Source organism: Monodelphis domestica, chromosome 4 (assembly GCF_027887165.1).
Source record: "Monodelphis domestica isolate mMonDom1 chromosome 4, mMonDom1.pri, whole genome shotgun sequence".
NCBI lineage: Eukaryota > Metazoa > Chordata > Mammalia > Didelphimorphia > Didelphidae > Monodelphis > Monodelphis domestica.
The window spans coordinates 273529301-273552137 of NC_077230.1; the positions used below are offsets into that span (position 1 = coordinate 273529301).

Below are 22837 nucleotides of genomic sequence, written 5' to 3' on the forward strand. Positions count from 1 at the left end.
TCAGGAAGATTTTAATTGAAATCCAGCCTCAGAAGGGTCTTAGTTGTGTGACCTGAGGCAAATCACTTAAACTGCTTGCTTCAATTTCCTAATTCTAAAATGGAGATAATAATAACACCTATCTTCTTTGGTTGTAAGGGTCAAATGAGATAATATTTGTAAAGCACTTTGCATTGTGCCTGGCACAAAGAAGATTAATAACTTTTTACTCTCTTCTCTATTGTCTTGTTCCCCAAATTTCCTACCTTCCTTAATCCATCCAGAATTTGTGACCTGGAACTGGATAGTAGACAACACTGCCAGTAGTGGTATACCACTGTGATATACCAGTATAAGTCTGAAAGTGCCCCATATGGGCCTGGGACCTCCATTTGCCTCAGTGTAGTCTTTCCCTGTGTGCTGTAGTGCTAAAATCTGGGCTGGAAAAATGACTCATTGTGATTTATTTTCCTTGGATTTTCCCAACAGAATTCAATCTGATGCATTTTGTGTTTCTATTTGGAAAAGAGATTTTTTTTTTATGGGCGGGGGCTCACTCTACTGCTTAATCCTACTCATCCTGGCTCCACCTCCTGGGGACAATCAGATTTAAACTACTGGTTTTCTTCCAGAATTTATTTTCATTCTGAAATTTTAACATCTCACCAAGTGAATGAAGAGAGGCACAAGCATGATGAAAGAGTAAAGAGCCAGAACCAGGAGGTTGAGAATGTAAGTGTGTATGTTTCTTTTTCATTGTTAAATTAATCAGGAACAATAAAAAAGGGAAGGGAGGAGGGAAAGGGAAGGGAAAGTGCAAGTCACCGAGTAGGTAGGAAGTGTTGGCATCCAGAAAACAACTCCACAGACTATCCTAAGAGTGACCAGGGCCCCTAAGGTTGTTGGCCTGTTGGGGAAGGGCTTGGTAATGTTAATGTCTAGCAGGGTGGTGGAATCTCTCATGCTCCATGGACACCTTTACCTGTTTTGTGTGACTGGCCCATTTGCCAATCCTTTACCTTTTTGGAATATTTTTAAATATTTGAAGGAAATGCAAAATTTCAGTTAGAGATTAGTGAAAATAAAGAGATGATTTCCTCCCTTTATCCATGGTCACAGGTTCCCTGATATGCTGTGCTGCCCAATTAATTCCTGCCAGGCCCTGCAATGGACTTTGGTCACCCCTGTTATTTCTGTACTTGATCATTTCCTGCATTACATTTTCTCCCGCCTAGATCCTTTTTGACCGGTCACAGATTTCAGTTCTTCCATTTATCCACCCGGAATTTCTTTAGGCTATCCCCTGACCCCCCCCCCCCGCCCCCCCCATGGAAGTTGTAGACACAGTCTGGCCACTGAGGGTCACAAATACCAGCCTTCCCACCTGTTTTGTCCTTATCACCTTATCACATTCTAGTCTAGAAGAAGAAGAGTTTTTTTTTTTCAAGTTTTGGAAAATTTTATTTAGTTAATTAATTTAGAATATTTTCCCATGGTTACAAGATTCATGTTCTTTCCTTACCCTCCACCCGCTCCCCTCCCATAGTTTGACCCGCAATTCCACTGGGTTTTACATGTATCATTGATCAAGACCTAAGAAAGGGGGTCTTGAAATTAGCCTACTGAGAAAAAAAACCAAACCAGCAAACAAAAACGGCAGGGGAGAGGGCAGTAAGACTGTTTCATTTGGATCTGGTAAGGGCCTTGGAGGGCTTCTAGTTTATTGCCATTTGAGGAAACTGAGGTTTAGGCAGATAAGTAGAGACTCACCCAGTGCCTTAGCAAGTGCCTAGCAAACAGTGGTTCCCCAATAATGTTTACTGAGTCAGCAGAAGGAAAATGAGGAAAGTTAGGGAAGAGAGTGACTAGGCCGGGCGTCGACGGGGAATATGCTGAGGGGTGGGGGTAGACACGTACGGGGGCGGAGCCGCCACAGTCGGGGGCGGGGCGGAAGCCTCTGAACTACATTTCCCAGGCTGGGGCTAGGCCTCTACCTCCTCGCTTTCCCCACTGCCGGCTTTCTTCCTCCCCTTCCTCCTCCCCTTCCTTCTCCTCCTCCTCCTCCTGCAGCTGCTCAGCGCAGCGCTGGTCCCGCTCGCTTCCCAGCCTGCCCCGTGCAGCCCGGGCATGCCCAGTGCGGGAGGTGCGGGCCCCGGCCTGGGGAGCGGCGCCGGCTGGAAGGCGGCGGGCGGCGACGGCGGCGGCAGCCGGGGCCAGGGGAGCCGAGCGGGGCCGCGGGCAGGTCAGCGGCGGCGGGCAGACTAGGGGAATGAGCCAGGCTTGCGCTAGGGTTGATTGGGACGGCGGACGGCAGCGGCGGGGCAGGCTCGGGCTCGGGCTTGGGCTCAGGCTCTGTCTCTGTCTCAGTCTCAGTGAGGGGCCCGGCTTGCACGCCCTGGACTGCTGCTGGCCGCGTGAGCACGCGCGCGTGTATGGTGTTTGTGTGGGCGCTTGTGTGCATGTGTAATGGGATGGGGGGCACAAGCCGGCTACTGTTTATTTGCTGAAGTGCATTTAGAGGGCACCGCCAGCCGGCCTCTGGACTGCCCCAGGAAGATGGGGAGGCCTCGGGGCAGGGAAGTTGGGGGGGAGGGGAGCTCTTAGATTCAGTAGCCAGGGAACCCCCTAGGAAGGACCGACCCCATGGAGCATCTGTGGATGCCCGGCCCACTGGCAACCGACATAGCAGCCCCCATATCAGGGCTCTAAGTTAAGGTTTGTTTTATACTCAAGGCTTTGGAGGTCCCCCCAAATGGGGGATGCTTTATGTGTGATTCTTGGAGGCTTAGTGGAAAGAGCAATTGAATCAAAAGTAGGGCCTTGGCCATGACTGTCACTAACTAGTTGAGTGACCTTGAACCAGTCATTTAACTTCTCAGGTCTTTCCTTTTCTCTTAATGTAAAAGGAAGTGCCTTGATCGCTAGGCCCCTTTCTGCTTTAAGATAACATGACTTTAAAGAAGTTAGATTTAAACCTGGGTGAATAAATTGCTTTTCCGGATGCCTTAACCTTTATACCAGTCTGTACTTTGAGTTGGGTGAGGGGCATTCTCAACTACATTAATTTTTGTGTGGGAGGAAAGCTTTGGTCTTTAAGACGTTGTAAAATTAAAAGGAAATGGCATCCATCTTTAAGCTTATGAAACTACCCAGCCAGTCCCCATTGTGTATTTTAGAGACCTGTCAAAATCCTCCCCCTTCTACTTGATGATGACCACCAGGGAATTGAGCAGGTTAAGAAAATACATACCAGAAAAAGCTGCCTTGTGACTGTAGTGAATAACTCACATTTATATAGCACTTTAAAGTTTGCCAAGCACTTATGCTTCATAACTATGTTGATGGGGGTGTGAACATTCCCATTTTAGGTGTAAGACAACTGAAGCTTTGAGAGGTTAAATATATGAACATCTCCCTTGTGGTTAAAAGGCAGGGTTCAAGTCCATGTTTCTTGACTCCCAAATCTAGCACTCTCAAAGCTTTATCTTAGTGAAAGCTGTCCCAATCCTAATGCTACTCTGTGGGAGTGAGGGTGGGTATTGGTATTGGAGGGATGGATCCTGAAAATGGGCAAACCAGGAAAGAAGAAGGTATAAAATTCTAATAGTATGACTGTGCTACTCTAATTAGAACACTCATTGGAAAATCTATCATAAACAGAATGAATTTTATAAGAAAATGTATATTTGTGTTTGTATATATGTATATGTGTACATATATATGTATATCTATATATACACACATAAACACATTTTTGCATATTTACATGAGGAGCAGGCATTTGCTTGGTTGTGCAAATTTTCCTAACTCAGGCTTTGTTCCCTGCTTTTCTAGTTCTGAGTGGCATACATCCAGTTGGGTCAAACTCAGTTGCAATTTGGTGAGATGGTTAAAGTTTACCAAGTACAGATTGACTCCTATTCTTGAGCTGTGAAACACTGAGGTGTTTCCTTATTAGCCACACAAGGAAGTCACATGTTTTATATTATATTAAGAATTTTTGATTGGCAAGGAATTTGGGAGTTGAATGTAAAGGGCATTTTTAGCTATGTAGTCTGACTCTTTGGTAGGTGCCCTTTTAAGTTCATATTAATATACATTTATATTCTTCACATCAGAGCTTTGTTAATCCTTTGCAGAAAAATTACATCTTCCTAGCATGTTTATTGATTAAATTTGGATACACTAAACAAATGTCAAAGTGAAAATTCAAATTTAGAAGGTACCTGAATGGCAGATGACTCCATTTGTATGACCAGCTTCATGTGTGTCTACTGCTGTGTGGTTTGTTGGAGGGAAGAATTTGTGGCAGGAATATGGTAATTAGTTTCATAAGAACAGAGCTCAGATTACACATGAGCTCAAATCCTGAGGTAATGACCTTATATGTAATGAGGTTATTCAGAAGATTGAAATGGATCTTTCCCTTTTGAACAGTATATTGTACTCCCCCATGTATTATTGTTATATAACTGTGCTCCCCCCAAGTTCTCCGGGCAATGGTAATGATTTTAATTTCTCTGATTTGTTCTTCATCAGTAATACTACTATCTGGCTAATCCTCCATGGATGTATGAGAGGAAAGAGAGAAGCAGCTGCTTCTCCCAAGTCATAGATGGGTAACCCAAGGCCCAGAGAGGGAAAGTGAGTAACCTCTCTTTCCCCCTTCCCCATTTAGTGTTTCATCTACTAGAATTTTTTTCTAAGTGAAAATTAAACTGGTTGGAGGGAGAGCTAGTGAATAATAAGGGGAGAAAAGAGAGATACATATTCTATTAACATTTTTAGCTCTTAGCAGCTAGATGTACAGCATACGTCATCTTACCTCCATAGAACCTGGAGACAAACATAGCCCTCTTAGGCAAGAAAGCTGTTAGTCACCATTGACGTAGATGAGTGTATTCTGGTATGAATCTAAATTCAGCTTTATCTGGACTTTTAAAATTACTGTCTAGTAAAATTTTTCACACTTTGGTTAAATCGTCATTTTATGGTGATTAAAAAAAATCTTGTCAATTTGCTCTATTTCCCAAGTATTAAATGAGCACCTGCTTTATATGCCTTTACATATAGCAAGGCTCCATTGGAATCATGGCCAGGCTGCTGTAGTAAGATCCTTGCTTGGGATGGCAGGCAGGGGAGTGGCCCTGCCACTTACTGTGTGACTTAAAACTGGGTTTTGATTTTATCTGTATATAAAATAGAGTTAAGTGATGCCTTTTTCCTGCCTGACATATAAAAACATAAGAAAATAGATATGGAAGTGACTTTAGGTCTTTAGAAGGAAAGTACTTTATAAATTCAAGGTAGTAAGGTGATAAGGATTGGTGTGTTTTTGGGGTCTGTAGGTTAGATTCGTTGAGAAAATAGGTGATCTTATAGAGATAGCTTGAAAGTTGACTCGTGGGCTAGAGCATATAAAAATCTATTTTTTTGTAGGATTGATGTTGATACCACTCTACCTCCCAGCTAGGTGTTTGTTTAGCTATGTATTTTACAATGTAATGTTTTTTTTTTCTTTCTCCCCATTAGGCTCTGTGTTTCCAGGCTCTTCATGATGAGAGATTTTGGGATCCTTCTCTTCCCTTCTCCCTGTAGTTGATAGTTTGGGTGGTAGATGTGATGCAGAAGTAGAGATGGCTGACAGTGTCAAAACGTTTCTCCATGATCTTGTTAGGGTAAGTAAAGCTATCATTTTTCAGATAAGAACTCATATTTCATGGTCTTTTTGAAGGAGTTGAATGGAAAGTCTCCAAGCCTTTGTACATGTTGGTTGACTTTTTTTTTAAAGAATCAGTATTAGAGCTACAAGATTACTTTAGAATTCAACCATTCTAACTCCTTGTTCTTACACATGAGAAGTTGGGGTCTGGAAAACTGAAGTGCCTTTCTTAGTCACATAGCTAATTAGAATGTGACTAGAACTCCTGATTCCCAGTTTGTTCTTTTGACTCTGTCATACTCCCTCTGTGTAATTACTTAGTCCATTCATTGGCCTAAATGAGAGGAACAAACTTTTAGAGCCTGCTGCAATTCACTGAACTTTTACCTCCCTACTTATCCTTTTACCTCCTTTGTATAAAGAACTCTTTGGGTAAGGTTGGCAAATGGATCCCCATCAAGTCAAGAGCAAGGAGTTAAGGAGGAAAACTGGTCAACTATTGTTTACCATTTCCCATTCGAATTCTCCTCAAATTTCCAACCCCCAAATTCTACCCCTGTGGAGATGGTTCCATTGACAGTGCCAAAAGGAAAGAAAATATTGAAAGCTAACAGGCAAATATCTGGCTATGAATTGGACTTCATCCATATAGATTTCCTTCTATATTGGCTTTTAAATTTATTTTTCTCTTAACGAACTGACCCTACAGCAAAGTGAGTAGAATTGCTTCCAGTTTTCTTTTCATTAGTTGACCTATGCATTTACTTGCCCTCTTCCTTGTACCTGCATTTTCCCTGCAATTAAAATAAATACTGCAACATTTTTGTTTATAGGGAATCAAGGACTCCATCTGGGGCATCTGCACCATCTCCAAATTGGATGCCCGGATCCAACAGAAGAGGGAAGAGCAGCGTCGAAGAAGGGCAAGCAGTGTTCTAGCACAGAGAAGAGCCCAAAGTGAGGAGCGGAAGCAGGAGAGGTGAGGAGAATAGATCTTTATTGTGAGATTAGTTTTTGGAATTCACTTGGTAGCATCTAGTTAGGGATATGATTAAATAATTGAGGATGACTAAGAATCCCATCAGAGATTCTCCATCTTTTTGGAGTTGCAACATTCTCCCATTGTGGGTTTTTGAAAAACCTTTTTCCCCTAACAAAATACAGTGTGCCATTTAATTTTTAGGATAAAAATGAATTAAATTTAACTTTGACTTGAGTGTTTTTAACTTTTGCAACATTCTTTGAGATAAGTAGTCTTAGAAAGATTGGGAATTACTGCTCTATGTACATAAAAGATTAGGAAACTCAGGAAATGGATTAGCAAATATTTTTACTGGATAAGGCCAAATGAGTTAATGGATGAAACATCATATTTGAGAAGCCTTTGTCTTAGTTTTACCATTCTACTGATTGTCTGAAAAATCATTATGGGTATAGACCAAGTTTTTTAGACTCTTCAGAAAATCACCACCCTGGAGAGAAACACCCCAAATTTAACAAATCACCTATTACTTGTAGGGCATCATTCTAGACACTTTGGTAGGTATGTTTGGTAGATAAAATGGATTCCTGTCATAAGTATGTGAGTGTAAATAATAAAATAAAAACACTGTAGCTGAGGTTTAGAGAGTTTAAGCAACTCAACCATGGTCACATAGCTAATAAACATCAACAGAGATTTGAATTCAAATCTCCACACTTGGAGTTTAGCACTTTTCTCACTGGACCTTATTTTACTTACAGTAAAGTATAATATATCAGTCAAGGGGGAAAGGTTATTAATGACTGACAAATTCAAGAAGACTTTTTGGGAGGAAATGGCTTTGAAGTTGAGCTTTAAAGAGTAATAGGAATTTAATATGTATAGGGAAAGACATACCAGTCATAGGGAACTGATTGAATATGGAAGTGACATTCAGGTGAATGAGGTTGGAAAGAAGTAATGAAAAAATGGGAACTTTGAACTTGGAGGAGAGAATTTGAGGATAGAACTATAAATTTAGGAGCATATAAGGGATAGTTCAAGTTGTGAGGAGAGGGCAGAAATGGGAGAGAATCAGATTTAAAATGTCTGTGAAACCAAGGAGCAAATCCAAAGAGGTCAATACTGTCAGATACTTAAGAGAGGTCAGATTGAAAAATGTTCTGGATTTGATAATTAGTGGATCATTGGGCATCTTTGAACGATTTTAGTAGAGGGGAAGAATACCATGTTAATGATGATGTAGGTGCTGAGGAAGTGGAGGCCATATGTGGCTTATTTTTCCAGAGGTTCCCAGTGAAGGGAGGAAGAAAGAGAACAGATAGAATAGAAAGGTCAGAATATCCTCATTTTAGAATTGGGTTAGGTCCTGAGCAAGATTCTATTTATTTTTAAACTTTTATTGACAACTTTCATTTTTTGCATCATAGTGATTTCTGGAAGTATCTACCCTGCTAATTGCTTGTGCTGAAACTCTTGAAACAACAACAAAAAAAGTTTGGGCAAGAAAAAACTGATGCAGTGATTGGTCTGATAGTAGGTAGTAGATAGTGGTTGCCAATGCTTTGCTCCCTATAAATTCCCTCTAGCAAAAGGAAGGATACTTCATGATCTATTCTTTGGGACCAAAACTGGTCATTACTTCTTTTAGTGTTTTCATTTATGTGATTGTAGTTAGTTACTGTAGAGTAGACTTATTCTGCTTACTTTGCTTTGCAGCAGTTTGCTAATCTTCTTATGTTTCTCTGAATTTCTCTTGGGTAATTTATTATTGCACAATACTCTTCTATTTATTTACCACAATTCTTATGGCCTTTTCCCCAATCAGTGAGCACCCATTTCATGAACAAGTATTTAGATGGGAAGTAGCTAGTGAGGGAGGGAGAAAGTCATTGCTCATAAAAGGATAATTGCTGGAATTAGGGGGTGAGATACTAAGAAAAGACTGACAGGCCTTATCAAAGAGTTGGAATAGTTGTTCCTTTGAGCCAGGAGGGAAAGAATTAATTCTATAAGAGAATAAATGATGATACAGATAAGTTTGTTAGTGTACAGGATGACATTTAAGGGACTTGGTCTTATGAAGGCAGCATGACCTAATGGTCATGAGTACTAGCCTTGGAATCAAGAAGACTTGGACTCCTTCTGTCTTAGAGTTGTTTCTTTCTTTTTTTTTTTAAAACCCTTACCTTCTGTCTTGGAGTCAATACTGTGTATTGGCTCCAAGGCAAAAGAGTGGTAAGGGCTAGGCAATGGGGGTCAAGTGACTTGCCTAGGGTCACACAGCTGGGAAGTCCAGATTTGAACCTAGGACCTCCTATCTCTAGGCCTGGCTCTCAATTCACTGAGCTACCCAGCTGCCCCCTTAGAGTTGTTTCTAAGACAAAAAGTAAGGGGTTTTGTTTTGGTGAGGGGGAGACCTAGATTCAAATATCACCTCTAACCCTTTTTAATTATATGTCCCTGGGTGGATTAACCTGAATTTTGGTTTCTTATCTGTACAATGTAGGTATTGGACTAGATGGCTTCTGATATCTAGCTCTAGATCTAGAATTCTAATTTCATATATAAAAGTCATGTTATATATCAGTGATGGTGAATCTTTTAGAGACTGAGTGCCAGGTCCTCCCCCTTACTGCACACAGGGGAGGGAGAGGGAGGAAGCAAGTGCTCCCAATTGGGCTGCTGGGCAGAGGGGCAGGTGAAGTGAGGAATGTCCTCAGTGAGTATAGAGATGGGGAGGGGATGAGAGTTGCCCAAGAACTCTCCTCCCCTCCAGCTCTGCTGCTTGTGAGCTGCCTCCCCACTCCTGACTCCAACCTCCCCCCCCCCCCCCCCCCATACTCCCATAGGGCTGCTGGGTAGTTAAGATCCCTATAAGGAACTTAAATTCCCTTGAGGGTGGCAACATAGATAATGATGACCTAGGATGGGTACTTTGGTATTGAAAGTTACTGAGGGGGGCAGCTGGGTAGCTAAGTGAATTGAGAGCCACCCCTAGAGAGGGGAGGTCCTAGGTTCAAATCTGGCTTCAGTCACTTCCCAGCTGTGTGACCCTGGGCAAGTCACTTAACCCCCATTGCCTAATTAAAAAAAAAAAGATACTGCAATGGTAAATTGGGCAGTTGATTGATGCTCCCCATCCAAGCAGAGCTGATTTTGATCATTGTTCAAGGTTTTAGAATTGATTGGAGAAAGTGTGACAAGGAAATCACTTTTAAAAGACTGATATATATTAATTTAAGGTCGCCAAGGAATTCAGCTATGTAATTCCTTAATGAAAACTCAAGTCAGCCGTCAACCTTTTATGGAGTTTTAATTACAATCAGGAGGAAGAAAGGAATTAGAGATAGAGAGATAGAGGGAGAGAGAAAGGGGAGAGAAGGAAATAGGGCTTAAATACCCCTTCTGTTTCGGCTGGGCCAAAAGGCCCAAGCCCTTAGATAGCTGGGGCAAAGAAAAGAGATCAGTCCCTATTACTCACGTGACCAAAATGGAGAAACAGTCTCAGCGGCCTCCACCTTCATCTTCCTTCAGAGCAAGCTTCTCAGAGCACACCGCAACCACCCCGACAACTCCTCAGCCACCTCGAGTCTTCAGACCCCCCTATCCTTAAGGAAACCCCCAAGTTCCCTCCCCTCAGTCCTCACATCTACCAATCACCTGTCCATCATTTTCCCTGTGCCAATGGAGGCTCTAGCTTAACCCAGGACCGCCCAGAGGTCTCTGGCTTTGCACATGTCTGTTGGAGGTCATATTTTCAAATAATTAAATCTTTGATCCTTTGCTACAGCCCTTTCTAAATCCTGTTAACCTGAGTAGGGTAGAGATTGGAATAATTAAATTTTGATCTAGGCTGCAGCCCTTACTCAATCCTGTTAGGACTGAATAGGGTGGAGATTGATTCCAAGTATCTCCATTGTATCAATTCTAAAATCAATCATGACTCAAAGAAATTCCTGTTCTATGCTTAAGCATAGGTCAAAGCCCTTTCCATTGTTCAGCAAAAGGTTTCTGTCCTAAAGTAATCTTAAGAAGGGAGGAGAAGGAACCTCCCATGCCAATGGGGTTCACATTCCAATAGTCAAGACCCACTATCAATAGGAAATTTTTCAAGTATGAAATTTCCCAATGGTGAAATTTCCAACATTTATAAGTCTAAGAAATTTTGAGGTTTACAAAAGGAAAGGGCATATAGGTTCACTGTGGGATGAGGAGTCTGGTGAAAGTGGCCAGAGAAGAGGGCCTGAACTGAAAGTGGGGCTTTCCTGAAATAGTGTTCTAGGAGATACAATTCCCACTTTGCAAGGTGTAGGTATAGCAAGAGTAGTTTGGGCAAGGCCTGGTAGAAGTTCTTCCAGGGCATGGGCTCTGGTTGGTATCTGCAGCAGGACAGTTTGTAAAGATGCTGTGGAGGAGATGGCTAGAGAGGGAATGGAGAAAACCACCTTGATTCTAGCATCACTATAGCCAGGTAGCTCAGGGGATAGGTCGAGGGATCAGGAAGAACTGAACTCAAATCCAGCTTCAGACATTTATGAGGTGTATAACCCTGTTACAAGTGATCTTGGGCAAGTCACTTAAATCTGTCTGCCTCAGTTTCCTCAACTATAAAAATGGACATAATAATAAGCATCTACCTCACAAGGTTGTTAAGAGGATCAGAAGAGATACTTGTTAAGTGCTTAATAACAATGCTTGGCACAGTAATTGCTTAATAAATGCCTGCTCCCTGCCTTTCCACTCAAGCAGTCTAGGAGCATAAAGAAAGAAACTGGGTAGTAGAAGTTAACTGGGATTGAGAACTAGGGGAATCAGAAATTCTAAAAGTCTAAGACCAAGAGATTCTAGGATAGTGACTACTGAATCATTAAAGTGGCAGATCTTTTAAAACTTAAAAGTTTTCTTTGCACTCTTTGTTGTTGTTGAGTCTCTTTTCAGTTGTCTCTGACTCCATTTAGGGTTTTCTTGGCAAAGGTACTGGAATGGCTTGCCATTTACTTTTCTAGCTTATTTTACAGATGAGGAAAGAAGGCAAACAAGGCTAAGTGATTTGCCCAGAATAATATAGGCCATAAGAATCTGAGGACAGAATTGAACTCTGGGAAGATGAAACTTTGACTCCAGGACTTGTAACTACCTCCCTGCCCTGCTCTCAATAAACTTTTATTCAAAATGCTGTTTTATTACATAAAATATCCCTACATTCCTTTCCTCTATTCCCACCCCATGTCATTCTAGATAGCAATGTTGTTTTTTAAATGAAAAAAAGAAGATGGTGGAGGGAGGATCTGTGAAAACAATAACTTCATTGAAAAAAAATCTGATAATATATACAATGTTACATACCTGTGGACCTCCAACTTTTGCAGAGGAGTAGGAAGAGAGGTGTCTTCTCATATCTTTTCTTTGGAGCTATGTTTATTTGTAATTCTGCAGCATTCACTTTCGATTATCTTGTCATGGTTCTTTGCATTGTTGTAATCGTGTATATTTTCTTGACTCTACTTACTTCATCTTCATTTCATGTACGTTATCCCATGGTTCTCTGTATAGTCTTCATATTCATCATTTTGTAAAGCATAATATATATTCTGTTACATTCAAAAACACTAATCATTTTCCAATCAAGTACTTAATTATTGAAAAACTGCTGCTATAAATTTTTTGGTTTATATGGCGATTTCAATGGTTTTCTTGTTGGGATATATATGCTTTGTGGTGGAACCTCTGGGTTAAAAAGTATGAATCTTTGGGTCACAATTTGTATAAAGTTCAAATTGCTTTTCAAGTGGTTGTGCCAATTTACAGCTCCACTAAGAATGTACTAGTATACCCTATCTACCACTCTCAAATATTAACTATTCTCATCTTTTTGTCATCTTTGCCAGTTTCCTCGATTTGAGCTATTTAATTTTTAAAAAATCTTTTAAAAATTCAATATTTAAAAGAAATATAAAGGGAAAACAGAGATTTACTTAGTGAAAATGAGTAGCCTACTTGCTTCACAGACTGTGTGTGGAATCTTTTTCAGTGAGCCAAGGATAGTAAGCAGAATTTTCCAGTGCTGTGCTTGGAATGGAGGAGTATTCTGGGTGAGTAAGCTTTTGTCACCTTTTCCCTTGATCAAAACAAAAACCAGGTATTCCAAGTGTCTTCCTTCTGGCTTCTTTGACCATCTAGTAATCTTACTGTGTAAGTATAGTATCTTTTAGGGAGTAGAAATATCTTTAGGATTTTGAGTGTTGGTTTTTTTCATAAGGACTATGAATTGTGTTGAAAAGGATTTGTTAGATTGTTAGGGGAAAAAGGTCTCAGTGCTTCTGACCTTCAAAACCACACTTAGTGGAATAAGTATCTCATAGTCAACTGAAAATTGATGAACACAGAACTGTTCATTTAACTTGAACTTCTTAAGGGTAGACAGTGTTTGAATTTCTCCTTTGGGCTCCTTTTGTAGTGGACTAGTAATCCATGTATATAGTTGATGAATCTGCTCATGTAGATATTTTTGTCTTTTGAGGAACTGCAGAGACATTCTTTTGGTCTTGCCAGATCTTGGTTTCAGGGTTTAGTTCACAGCATGCACTTTTATTTGTAGAAAATGCCATTTAGCCAGAACATTAGCCAAACCATTAGGTTTCTGTGTCTGAATTTACTTCTTACTAGCTTATAGTGAAATGTATAAGTGGACTGGTATTGGACCTTTCCTTTTTATTAGCATTATTCATTTGTAGCTCTGGGCAGTGGAAATGAGCTGAGAAAAACCCAAAATATAGATGGCTAATTGTAGAAGCTACTCTTGATAAGATAGAGAAGGAGGGTTTGTATAGTTGGAAGTTCTCAATAGTTTTTCTTTTTGAGGGTGAGGACAGTATTTTTAATGAAAAGCTTTTTCATACTTTATTGACTTTCTTCTTTAGCTGAGTCTCCTCTTGTTTTACCGAGTATTTATCCCTGTGCTTCAGTCAGTAACAGCTCAGATTATTGGTAAGTACACAAATTGCTATCTGTAGTCCTTGTCTGATTATATGCTTTTTCTTTCCTCATTTGTTGGGACTGAGGTGAGGAGGGAGGTCATGAATTTTGGAAGTCTTCTATTAACATCCAAAGAGGCTACATCCTCTTTCCAAGTAAGCACTAATTTGCTTGGGGAGCTCCTAAACCTTTCTGCTTTTGATTAAATGAAAGTTGTAGTAAGATTGTGTAGCAGCTAGGATCAATTGAACCTCTGCAGCAGACCAGCCACTTCACAATCTTTCTGTGTGTCTCTTAAGCACCTAGATGGGAAGCTAGGAGCTGGGAGAATATGGGTGGAAGGATTAAAGATTAAGGGAGAAAGGACATTGGTAGAAGAAACACACAAAGAGGCACGGAGATTGTCAGTGTCACATCAGCCTGTCAGCTTCTCAGATGGTCAGAGCGAGCGAGTGAGTGAGTTGAACCGATTTTATTGAGGATTGTAGCAATGGGGGTTGTGGGATGTCAGTCAAACAGTTGTCATGTCAGAAGTTTTAATATAGTAGTGACAACTAAATGGAACAGACGGTAACACAATAGCACTGCCAGGTAACCAGGTAAGAGGCTCATGTGAAACCTCCTTTCTGGCACACTGGCACCAGCTTATCCAAATGCAAGTGTAAGTCTTTGACATTACAAAGGACCTTTAGAACTTGTCAGCTAGCTTTCAGACTGTAGATAACAGAGGTTTGATTTTTAAGTTCCACAAAATTTAAGATCCAACCAGTTTAAGGATTCAGAAGTCAATCATGTGAAATATTAGAAATATATCCATAAGTCTGGTCCATGAGCACTTTGCTCATTAGAGTCAACTTTTGAATACATCTTTAATATCTTCATGATTCCTTATAACTGAAACCTTTCACCCTCATTGTTCTTGAGTCATGAATAGAAGGAGAGGTATGGGAGAAAAGAAACAGGGCAGGTCATGAAAAGTAGGAGAGCCTAGTGGGTTGTCTAGGGTCTGTTTCTACAGCTTATAGTAACTTTATCCTTTTTCTCCTAGGAGATCCCTCTCTGCATGGAGATGTCTGGTCCTGGCTTGAGTTTATCCTCACCTCTATCTTTAGTGCTCTGTGGGTGCTTCCCCTGTTTGTACTCAGTAAAGTTGTGAATGCTATATGGTTCCAGGTAAGTCAAGATTAGAAATAAGTTCCTTGGCTCTAAAACAGTAACTTGGTAGCCTTCTAAGTAGCCTGGAAAGGGGGGGGAGGGACTTGCCCACTGTCATTTCCTTAAACTTACCTCTTAATGGTAGCACCGTCAAGAAACACCTAGAGTCCTAGACAGTGTTTCTTCTGGGTGCTATGTTTAGAGGCAGGGGAAATTCTTAATGTACCTTTTAAATGGAATCATTGGGTATTTTAGAGGTTAGTACAGTAACCCATTGCTGAATACCTTTCTGAAACAGGAGAGAGATTTTCCAGGATTTCTTCCTGGGATAGTAATTCTGGTAGAGTTAGTGGCCTTGAGCCAGGGTTATTTATAACTTTTTTGGGGGGGACATCAAAAGATCACTTTGTGTAGGATTTAAATTAATGTCCAATACTTCAAGTATTATATTTTATAAAGTTTATTATCTAACAAAATAGAACCACATGACTAAGTTTTTCTACCTACTCAAAAAGCCCATTCCACCAAAGCTGGACAGGAAGACAAGAGCCTGCGAGATGGAACTCCTCAGAATTATATCCTGTCTATGTCAGCATGTAACAGGAAGAGAGTGGAGTGCTGGGAATTGTAGTTTTTTAGAGTAACAGATTCTAATTACACATTTGGCAAGTTAGTGAAGCCTGTGGGTCCTTTCTCAGAATAATGTGTTTAAATAAATAAAATAAATACATGAGATTACAAAGGAAACTGATTATATTGAAATAAACTGAAATTCACATACCCCAGGTTAAGATCTTCTGGATTAGGATTTATGGCCTAGATTTTTCCTCTTCTGGTGAACTGCCTACTGTATTGCAGGATATTGCTGACCTGGCATTCGAGGTATCTGGGAGGAAGCCTCAACCTTTCCCAAGTGTTAGCAAAATCATTGCCGACATGCTATTTAATCTCTTACTCCAGGCCCTTTTCCTGATCCAGGTGAGACTAGCTTTCCAATAACACAAATGGATCGAGGGGTGGCAGAGTGGAAGAGGGTCTTTGGTCAGTGCTGTCAAGTTGAATAAGTAGGATGGGGTATATTATATTCCTCTTGAAGCCTGATTCAGTAATAAAGTGGAAGAGGTTCTCTCTTCACAGATGGAATTAATTGGGGGAATGGAGGAAGATGACATTCTTGCCAATGTTGAAAAAAACTCAAGTTGGTTGTGCTTCCTCTGCAGGGTATGTTTGTCAGTCTATTTCCAATCCATCTCATTGGCCAGTTGGTCAGTCTCCTGCACATGTCTCTTCTCTACTCATTGTATTGTTTCGAGTACCGTTGGTTCAACAAAGGTGAGTGCTTGCTACTTGAGGAGATCATACCTTAGGTAGGTTCTTATTAAGAAGTTAACCAGTCTTTCCTTTTCACTCAGTGAGGTAGAATTTCTAAAAAATGCCAGAAAGGTAAACTCCTTCCTTCTTAGAACTTGGATGATAGAGGATTTAAGAGCCTTCTCAAATGATTAGAACTGAACCTATAACTGCCTTTAATTTGGTAGTTGATATAATATAATTGGGTTCCATGGGTCTTGAATGAAGAGTGTCAACAAAACTTTACATTCTGAATGGAGAATAGTGCTAGGAGATATGCAAAATTTAGGTAAAGCATGGTCAGTACCTTTATTGAATTTAAAATTTAATAAGGGAAAAAAATAGACATTAATTAGTTTATTATAGTAGTATAGTCAAGAAGTTGTGCTGACTAGATCCAGTTGAGATAGCTAGTGGTGAAATGGATAGAATGCTGGGCCTAGAGTCAAAAAGATCTGAATTCAAATCCAGATACAGACACTTATTAGCAGTGTGACTCTGGGCAAGTCACTTAACCTCTTTGCCTCAGTTTCCTCATCTGTAAAATGGAGTAACTACCATCCACAGTTATTATGAGGATCAAAAGTAATATTTGTAAAGTGCTTATCACGGTTCTTGGTATGTAGTAGGTTTTATATAAATGTTGACTACTATTAACCTCATCTGGGTCCTCACCCAGCAGTAAGGGAATCCTATCAGCTCTTTATATCATTTGCCATAGTTGCTTTCCTAAACCTTTTCCCACTTCAGCTTCCCACAATGCTTGCCCTCTTATCTCAGTACTTTGCTTCATATTTTACCAATAAAAAAATTGAGTCTTTCCCCCTTAATAACACACTCCTCTGGATTATCTCCCACTATCTTTTATATCACACAAGTTAGATGAACAAGTTGCCCTTCTTGTGAAGGCCAACCTCTACATTTATTCTGGATCATATGCTCTCCCATTTTTCCAACAGATTATCCCCATTATCACCTACCTCTTTATACCCCCCCTTCAATATTCTGCCTCTCCTAATCTATGAACTCTTTCTCTGCTTCCTACAAATAGTCCTATATATGTTCTTTTATCTATGCTAGCTGTCCAAATCACCTCCCTTTCTCAACTAAACTTGAGACCATCTACACCAAGTGCTTCTACTTTTTGCCTTTCTTAAACCCTCTGCAATCTGACTTGACCTCATTATTTAATTGAAACTGTGCTCTCTAACATGACCATTGATCTTTTTATTTTGATTATTTTTTTAAAATTTCATTTATTATCATTGTAAAATCTGGCATAGTGAAGTTTTGTTCGTAAAGTTATTTTTGTGTTCAGTATACTAGCAGCCAATATATCTCAAATGGGAATTTAATTATCTCCACATAAGTGATCATAAAAACTGTTTACTGCTAGACATTGTTCCTTGAAGTCCACTTGAGCATTTTATATTTGTGATTGACCAGGATCAATTCTGAGAAGAACAGTCTTCCCAAAAAAGCCCTCTATCCCTAATTTGCCAATCATGTATGTGTGGTACACATTTTCCAGAAGCTAGTCTGGTTAATGGTTTGCCTTAGACTCACAGCACCCTATATCTTTCTGTGGGAATCCAGTAGTGTTTGAAGCTACAAGGAGCTTCTTGTAGTGCCACTTAAGAAACTTGTTTAACATCATTGCCCTGCCTGCTTCATTTTTGTTGGCCTTCCCGTTAGCATGTCAGCTCATCCACCTCAAGGTTACCCTAGTTCAACTCCAGTGCTTTTTTTTTTTTTAAACTCTTGCCTTCTGTCTTAGAATCAACACTGTGTATTGGTAATAAGGGTCATACAATTAGGAAATGTCTAAAGTCAGATTTTTGAACCCAGGACCTCCTGTCTATAGGCCTGGTTCTCAATCTGCTGAGTCACCAAGCAGCCCCCTCTAATAATTTCTTAATTACCTTTTTTTTCAGACCACATTCTTCTCATCTTCCTTGGAGTCTTTGTCATTGTTAACTTCCATCTTCTCCTGGATACTCTCTTCTTGTGTTTTTGTGTCCCTGTTGGTTCTTCTATTTCTCTGTTACTTGATCTGAAGTTCCTTGAGGTCAGGGACTATTTTATCTTTGAATTCCTAGAGCTTAGCTCACAGTACCTGGCACAAAATGAGCATTTATTAAATACTCTTGACTTGACATGTCTGATATTTATATTATTTATCCTGCCTTTTTGGTCTTCATCCTTGTCACATATTTCTATGTAAATGTGTCCTTTCCCTCAATCCCTACCCCATCCAGGCTTTGCCTTGGGGCTTCTTTTTCTATAATCTAACTCACTTGGTGATCCCATCAACTCCCATGAATTCACATTATCTATATCTAGTCTTCTTCTCCTTCCTGAGTTCTAAACCTAACTGCTTTTTGGAAGGAAGAAAAAGGAAAGGATACTAAATTAACTTTTGGAAATGATGTATTTGATATTCCAGTAGTATAGGCATTTAGTTAGAAATGCCCTGTAGGCAGTTAGAACTATAGCTCTGAAGCTTCAAAGGGAAAGCAGTTTATATAAATGTGATAGTCTAGGCCCTAAGATTAAGTGAAATTGTCAAGAGAGTAAATAAAAAACAATAATCAACAGCAATTTAGGGAATAACCACAAGGAATCTGAGGAGATGAAGCATATTAAGGAGAATAGATAAATATTTAAATTCTAGTCTGGGAGAATCAAAACGTATGAATCAAAAGTTATGTCCAGATGATTTTATCTAGAGATTATATTTTTTTAGAACCTTCTCAACTCCATTTAATCTGTGTAGGTGTATTCTCTTGAATAGTGGTTTTTCATTAGAGATTTGTTTTGCCAAATGACATAATGAAAACCTTAAATTGCTGTGGCCTTGCTGATACTAGTTGCTTCTTTAAACTAATAGACCATACAACAAATGAAAAATTGATTACTGCTTGTGTGATCATATTTGTCATGAGATTTTACTTACTATCTGTAATGGAGTAATTTCTATGCTGAAGTTGCCTGAATTTCTTAAATCTTCTGTATGCTTGGAGATGACAGAAATGTCTCAGATATAGTCTTTAAGATTATTTGTCTCCTTTTCAATATTGTATTTTCAATTTATATTTCAACAGGAATTGAAATGCATCAGCGATTATCCAACATTGAAAGGAATTGGCCTTATTACTTTGGATTTGGTCTACCATTGGCCTTCCTCACAGCAATGCAGTCTTCTTACATCATCAGGTAATATAAATGAAATAATTTGGGGTAGGGTATGGGAAGGGTAAGGTAAGGGAAGAAGCTGGGGTTTGTCCCTGAACGTGTTCAATAGAATCATTTGAGAGTTATCCTTCTCTTAGAAATCGTTTGGCTTACCTGTCCCATAATATATTCATTCATTAGATTCTCAAAGGAGTTGGGAGATGTGAGAATGATGCCCTTTGGGGTCTTTTTGGCTTCTCACATCTGCCTCACTTAGATACTGTGTTTTCTGTGTAGCCATCTCACTTTCTTCCATTTTTCTGCAGCGGCTGCCTCTTCTCTATCCTCTTCCCTTTGTTTATCATCAGCGCCAATGAAGCGAAGACCCCTGGGAAGGCTTAGTAAGTACTTGGTCACTAGGGTCAGAGGATCATACCTGAGGCATTAACTTGAGTGTCCAGAGAAAGTTAAAGGATCTGGAGTAAAAATTGGCTACCATACCCAATTGGGTTTGGTCTTTGGCCTTTCTTTTGATTTTTCCTTTGTCAGGAGGTCAAATGATACCCTCCCAAGGAGAGATCCTTCTTATCCAATGGTTTTCCAAATCAGAATACAATGTTAGAGGGTCAGAACTTTGGGGTCTGTTAGTTAACTGGTGAGAAAGCCTTCATAGTACAACTTTTGCCCCTGGGGATGCCATATTGTACATCCCTAACAATAGACATGAATGTGTGTGAGATTTTCAGACTCACATGGGAAAAGCACGTAAGAAGAGCAAGATCTAGTGTCCAGATACAAAAGGTCTAAAATGGTTTTCTTGCTTTTCAGTCTTTTCCAGTTACGCCTCTTCTCTTTGGTGGTCTTCCTAAGCAACAGACTCTTTCACAAGACGGTCTACCTGCAATCTGCCCTGAGCAGCTCAGCCTCTGCTGAAAAGCTCCCCTCACCTCACCCATCTCCTGCCAAACTGAAGGCTGCTGCAGCCCACTGAGCTGCCTCCAAGGGGAGGGATGGCTTTGGAGGGAGGCACTGGTGGTAGCTTCCTCAATTTCCCCTCACCTAGGGAAAGCAGGACCCACCCTGCCAAGGGCCCTCAGCACATTCCCATCATCCTTTGTGGGATCTGGAGTTTTACTGTCTTGTGAGTGTAGGCCAGAATCTTTTTGATGCCAGGTGTGGATTTTTAATGCTGTTGTGCGTCTCAGTGACCGCAGATTTTTCTGCAGCTGTTTTCTAGCCTTTGCCAGCCCTGTGCCTGTGCTGATTTGAACACTTTGCTTTTTCTCCCTGTGCCATCCCTCCCCTCCACTCTGCCACCCTTGGATGAATGGATTTTGCAAATCCAGTTTGTTTGTTTTTGTGTGTGTGTGTGTGGTTTTTGGTTTGTTTGTTTTTTGTGAAACCTGCACATTGGGTATGGAGGGAGGGGGAATCTCCAAGCTAGTCCTGGTTGCTTCCCTCTGCGACCTTCATTGTCTTTAGTTCTTGTAACTCAGGTTAGGTTTTCATCCCTCCTGCTTCACTGCAAAAAAGAAAAAAAAGGAAAAAAAAAGAAAAAGACAAAAAGACCAAAAAAGAACCTGAAGAGGTGGGACTAGGTAGGGAACAGACTTCACCACTATGTGTGTTGGTTTGGAGAACTAATGTATCTCCATCCCTTTATTTGCAGGGGATCACATAGGAGAGTTCTCATCACTGGTACTTTTAAGGTTCCCTAAATTGAGGGGATGTACCAGCTCTGGACAAGTGCCACCATTAGCACAGGATGCCCTGAAAAATCAAGCTTTTGCTAAGCACCAGGTACAGCCTATCACTCAGAATCAGAGGTCTGAAATTCACTTTTTCAGGGCCACTGCCAGTTATATCCGGCACTTCAAGGGGACATTGGGTGCTGCACATGATCAGGAACTATAATAGAAAACTTAATGAAAAACATTAAACCTGTGGCTGGATGGGTCTTTTTTTGTCATTTTTACAGTAAGGTTGGGGGTCCAGCACTTGTCAAAAATTGTACAGTATAAAAGAAGAAAGAAATTAAACAAGTGGGAACTTCTAATTTCTCGTGGAAACAAGCATACTGATTGGTGAAAATCATGAAGTTTATAATGGTATTTAAGGAACACAAGGTCTCATTTGGGTTCAGAAAAAGGGAATTTAGAGTAAATGGTAAGTTTATTGCACTAAGCTTAATTGGTAGGGAGATGGTTCTGAAAAGTGTTGATCTGAAACTCAGGTCTCATCTCTTTCATGTAGTTTATAGAGGGGGATTGGCTTATGTCAACTCATTTAGTGGTTGGTTCTCAAAAACTGGTGAGTTTGGAATTGGTGAATTCACTTTTGTGTGTGTAAAGTGTCTATGTATGTACATTTCTGCTGTTTGTGTTTCATAAAGGGAGAAAGATCAATTTAGATTCCAGACAGTGTTCCTCATGCATTAAAAATTCTCATAAGGCAAGGGAAAAAGATAAGCAGCTTGCTCAAGCATTAAAGAAAGCCTTTGAGGAAGTAGGTCTGTTAACATCACCACTGTTGGTTAGCAGATGAACCTCTGCTGTTTTCACAAAAAATGCTAAATAAAATGCTAGAGTTGTCCACAATTGTGGGTGGGTGATTGCGAGTTTGTCCCACAGGGAAGTACTAAATTGGAAATTATACACAATGAGAATTTGTGCACAAGAATTATTTGTAAAGAATATAGTAAAAAGACATCTTGGGCTATTTAAATACCTCTGGTATGCTCCAATAAGATCAGTTGTGGTTTGACAAAATATTTTAAGGCAGCATTACAAAGAACCACTTCTAGGACTTTCCTTGCTGCTATGGGGTGGTTTGGGGGACTAGTTTAAGTAGTCAAGCATTTTGGTAATTTGAAAAGTCATAATATAAACTTTTTGGAATTTTTTTTTTCACAATAAAATGAACCCCTTTGGAAGCAGTTCTTCAAAGTGTGTTGTTCTCAACTAGTACCAGTTATTCAGAATTTCTGCCTTAAAGCCTACCTTATTCTTGAACTGCAATGCCTTCTGCTGATCCATCTGTTTCATAGTTTTAGCTGCATTATGGGAATAGAACTGTTGTCCCTCATTTTTTCCTACCTAACTCACCAGTGCTCATTTATGCTAGGCCTTGGAAAATAGGAAAAAGTTTATAAAAGATAGTTATAAAAAAAGTTATAAAAGATAGTTCTTTTCCATATGGAGCTTATAGTATAGTATGTTACACAAAGATAATATGTGATCAGTGTGGTATAGTGCAGTGTGCTGTAGTTGAAGTCAAAAAGACCAAACTAAATCCTAGCTTCAGCATTAGCTGTCTAACATGGACAAATTCCTTGCTTTATAACCTTAGTTTTCCTATCTGCAAATCGGGGAAAATACCTTGATTTTGGCAGAATAGAACATTGGGACATATCAAGTAATATGAAACTTGATAGGGATAGGGATGAATGTAAAGTCTTATATTTGGGATTTTAAAAAAGATAATTTATTTGGGATTGGGGGGGGTGGTGTAGGCAAGGTTGGGTATAACCACCTAGCAAACTATTCAAAGATCTGGAG

The 22837-nt window shown here is 40.0% G+C and overlaps 1 protein-coding gene across 5 annotated transcripts; it reads left to right on the plus strand.

Annotated features, from left to right (window-relative positions):
- The first annotated feature begins 621 nt into the window (after window positions 1-621).
- On the plus strand, window positions 622-22215 carry EI24 (EI24 autophagy associated transmembrane protein). Of its 5 annotated transcripts, XM_007495072.3 has the most exons (12): window positions 2023-2221; window positions 4519-4623; window positions 5512-5657; window positions 6475-6620; window positions 12658-12718; window positions 13547-13613; window positions 14650-14774; window positions 15615-15734; window positions 15977-16088; window positions 19211-19322; window positions 19607-19681; window positions 20109-22215. In XM_007495072.3, exons 3-12 carry the CDS (start codon window positions 5616-5618, stop codon window positions 20269-20271), a joined length of 1023 nt encoding a protein of 340 aa, XP_007495134.1. In that variant the 5' UTR covers window positions 2023-2221; window positions 4519-4623; window positions 5512-5615; the 3' UTR covers window positions 20272-22215. The 5 variants fall into 5 exon arrangements, with proteins under 5 accessions (XP_007495135.1, XP_007495136.1, XP_007495134.1 ...); XM_007495073.3 differs by lacking the exons at window positions 2023-2221; window positions 4519-4623 and adding an exon at window positions 622-711; XM_007495074.3 differs by lacking the exon at window positions 4519-4623 and having other exon boundaries at window positions 2020-2221; window positions 14653-14774.
- The last annotated feature ends 622 nt before the right edge of the window (window positions 22216-22837 follow it).

Bases quoted from the DNA above. Each gene is read 5' to 3' on its own strand.
- EI24 (XM_007495073.3), top strand. From the start codon at position 5,616: ATGGCTGACAGTGTCAAAACGTTTCTCCATGATCTTGTTAGG. The intron at 12,719-13,546 runs GTGAGTAAGCTT...TTTCTTCTTTAG, and splicing joins GGAATGGAGGAGTATTCTGG to CTGAGTCTCCTCTTGTTTTA. The intron at 15,735-15,976 runs GTGAGACTAGCT...CTTCCTCTGCAG, and splicing joins AGGCCCTTTTCCTGATCCAG to GGTATGTTTGTCAGTCTATT.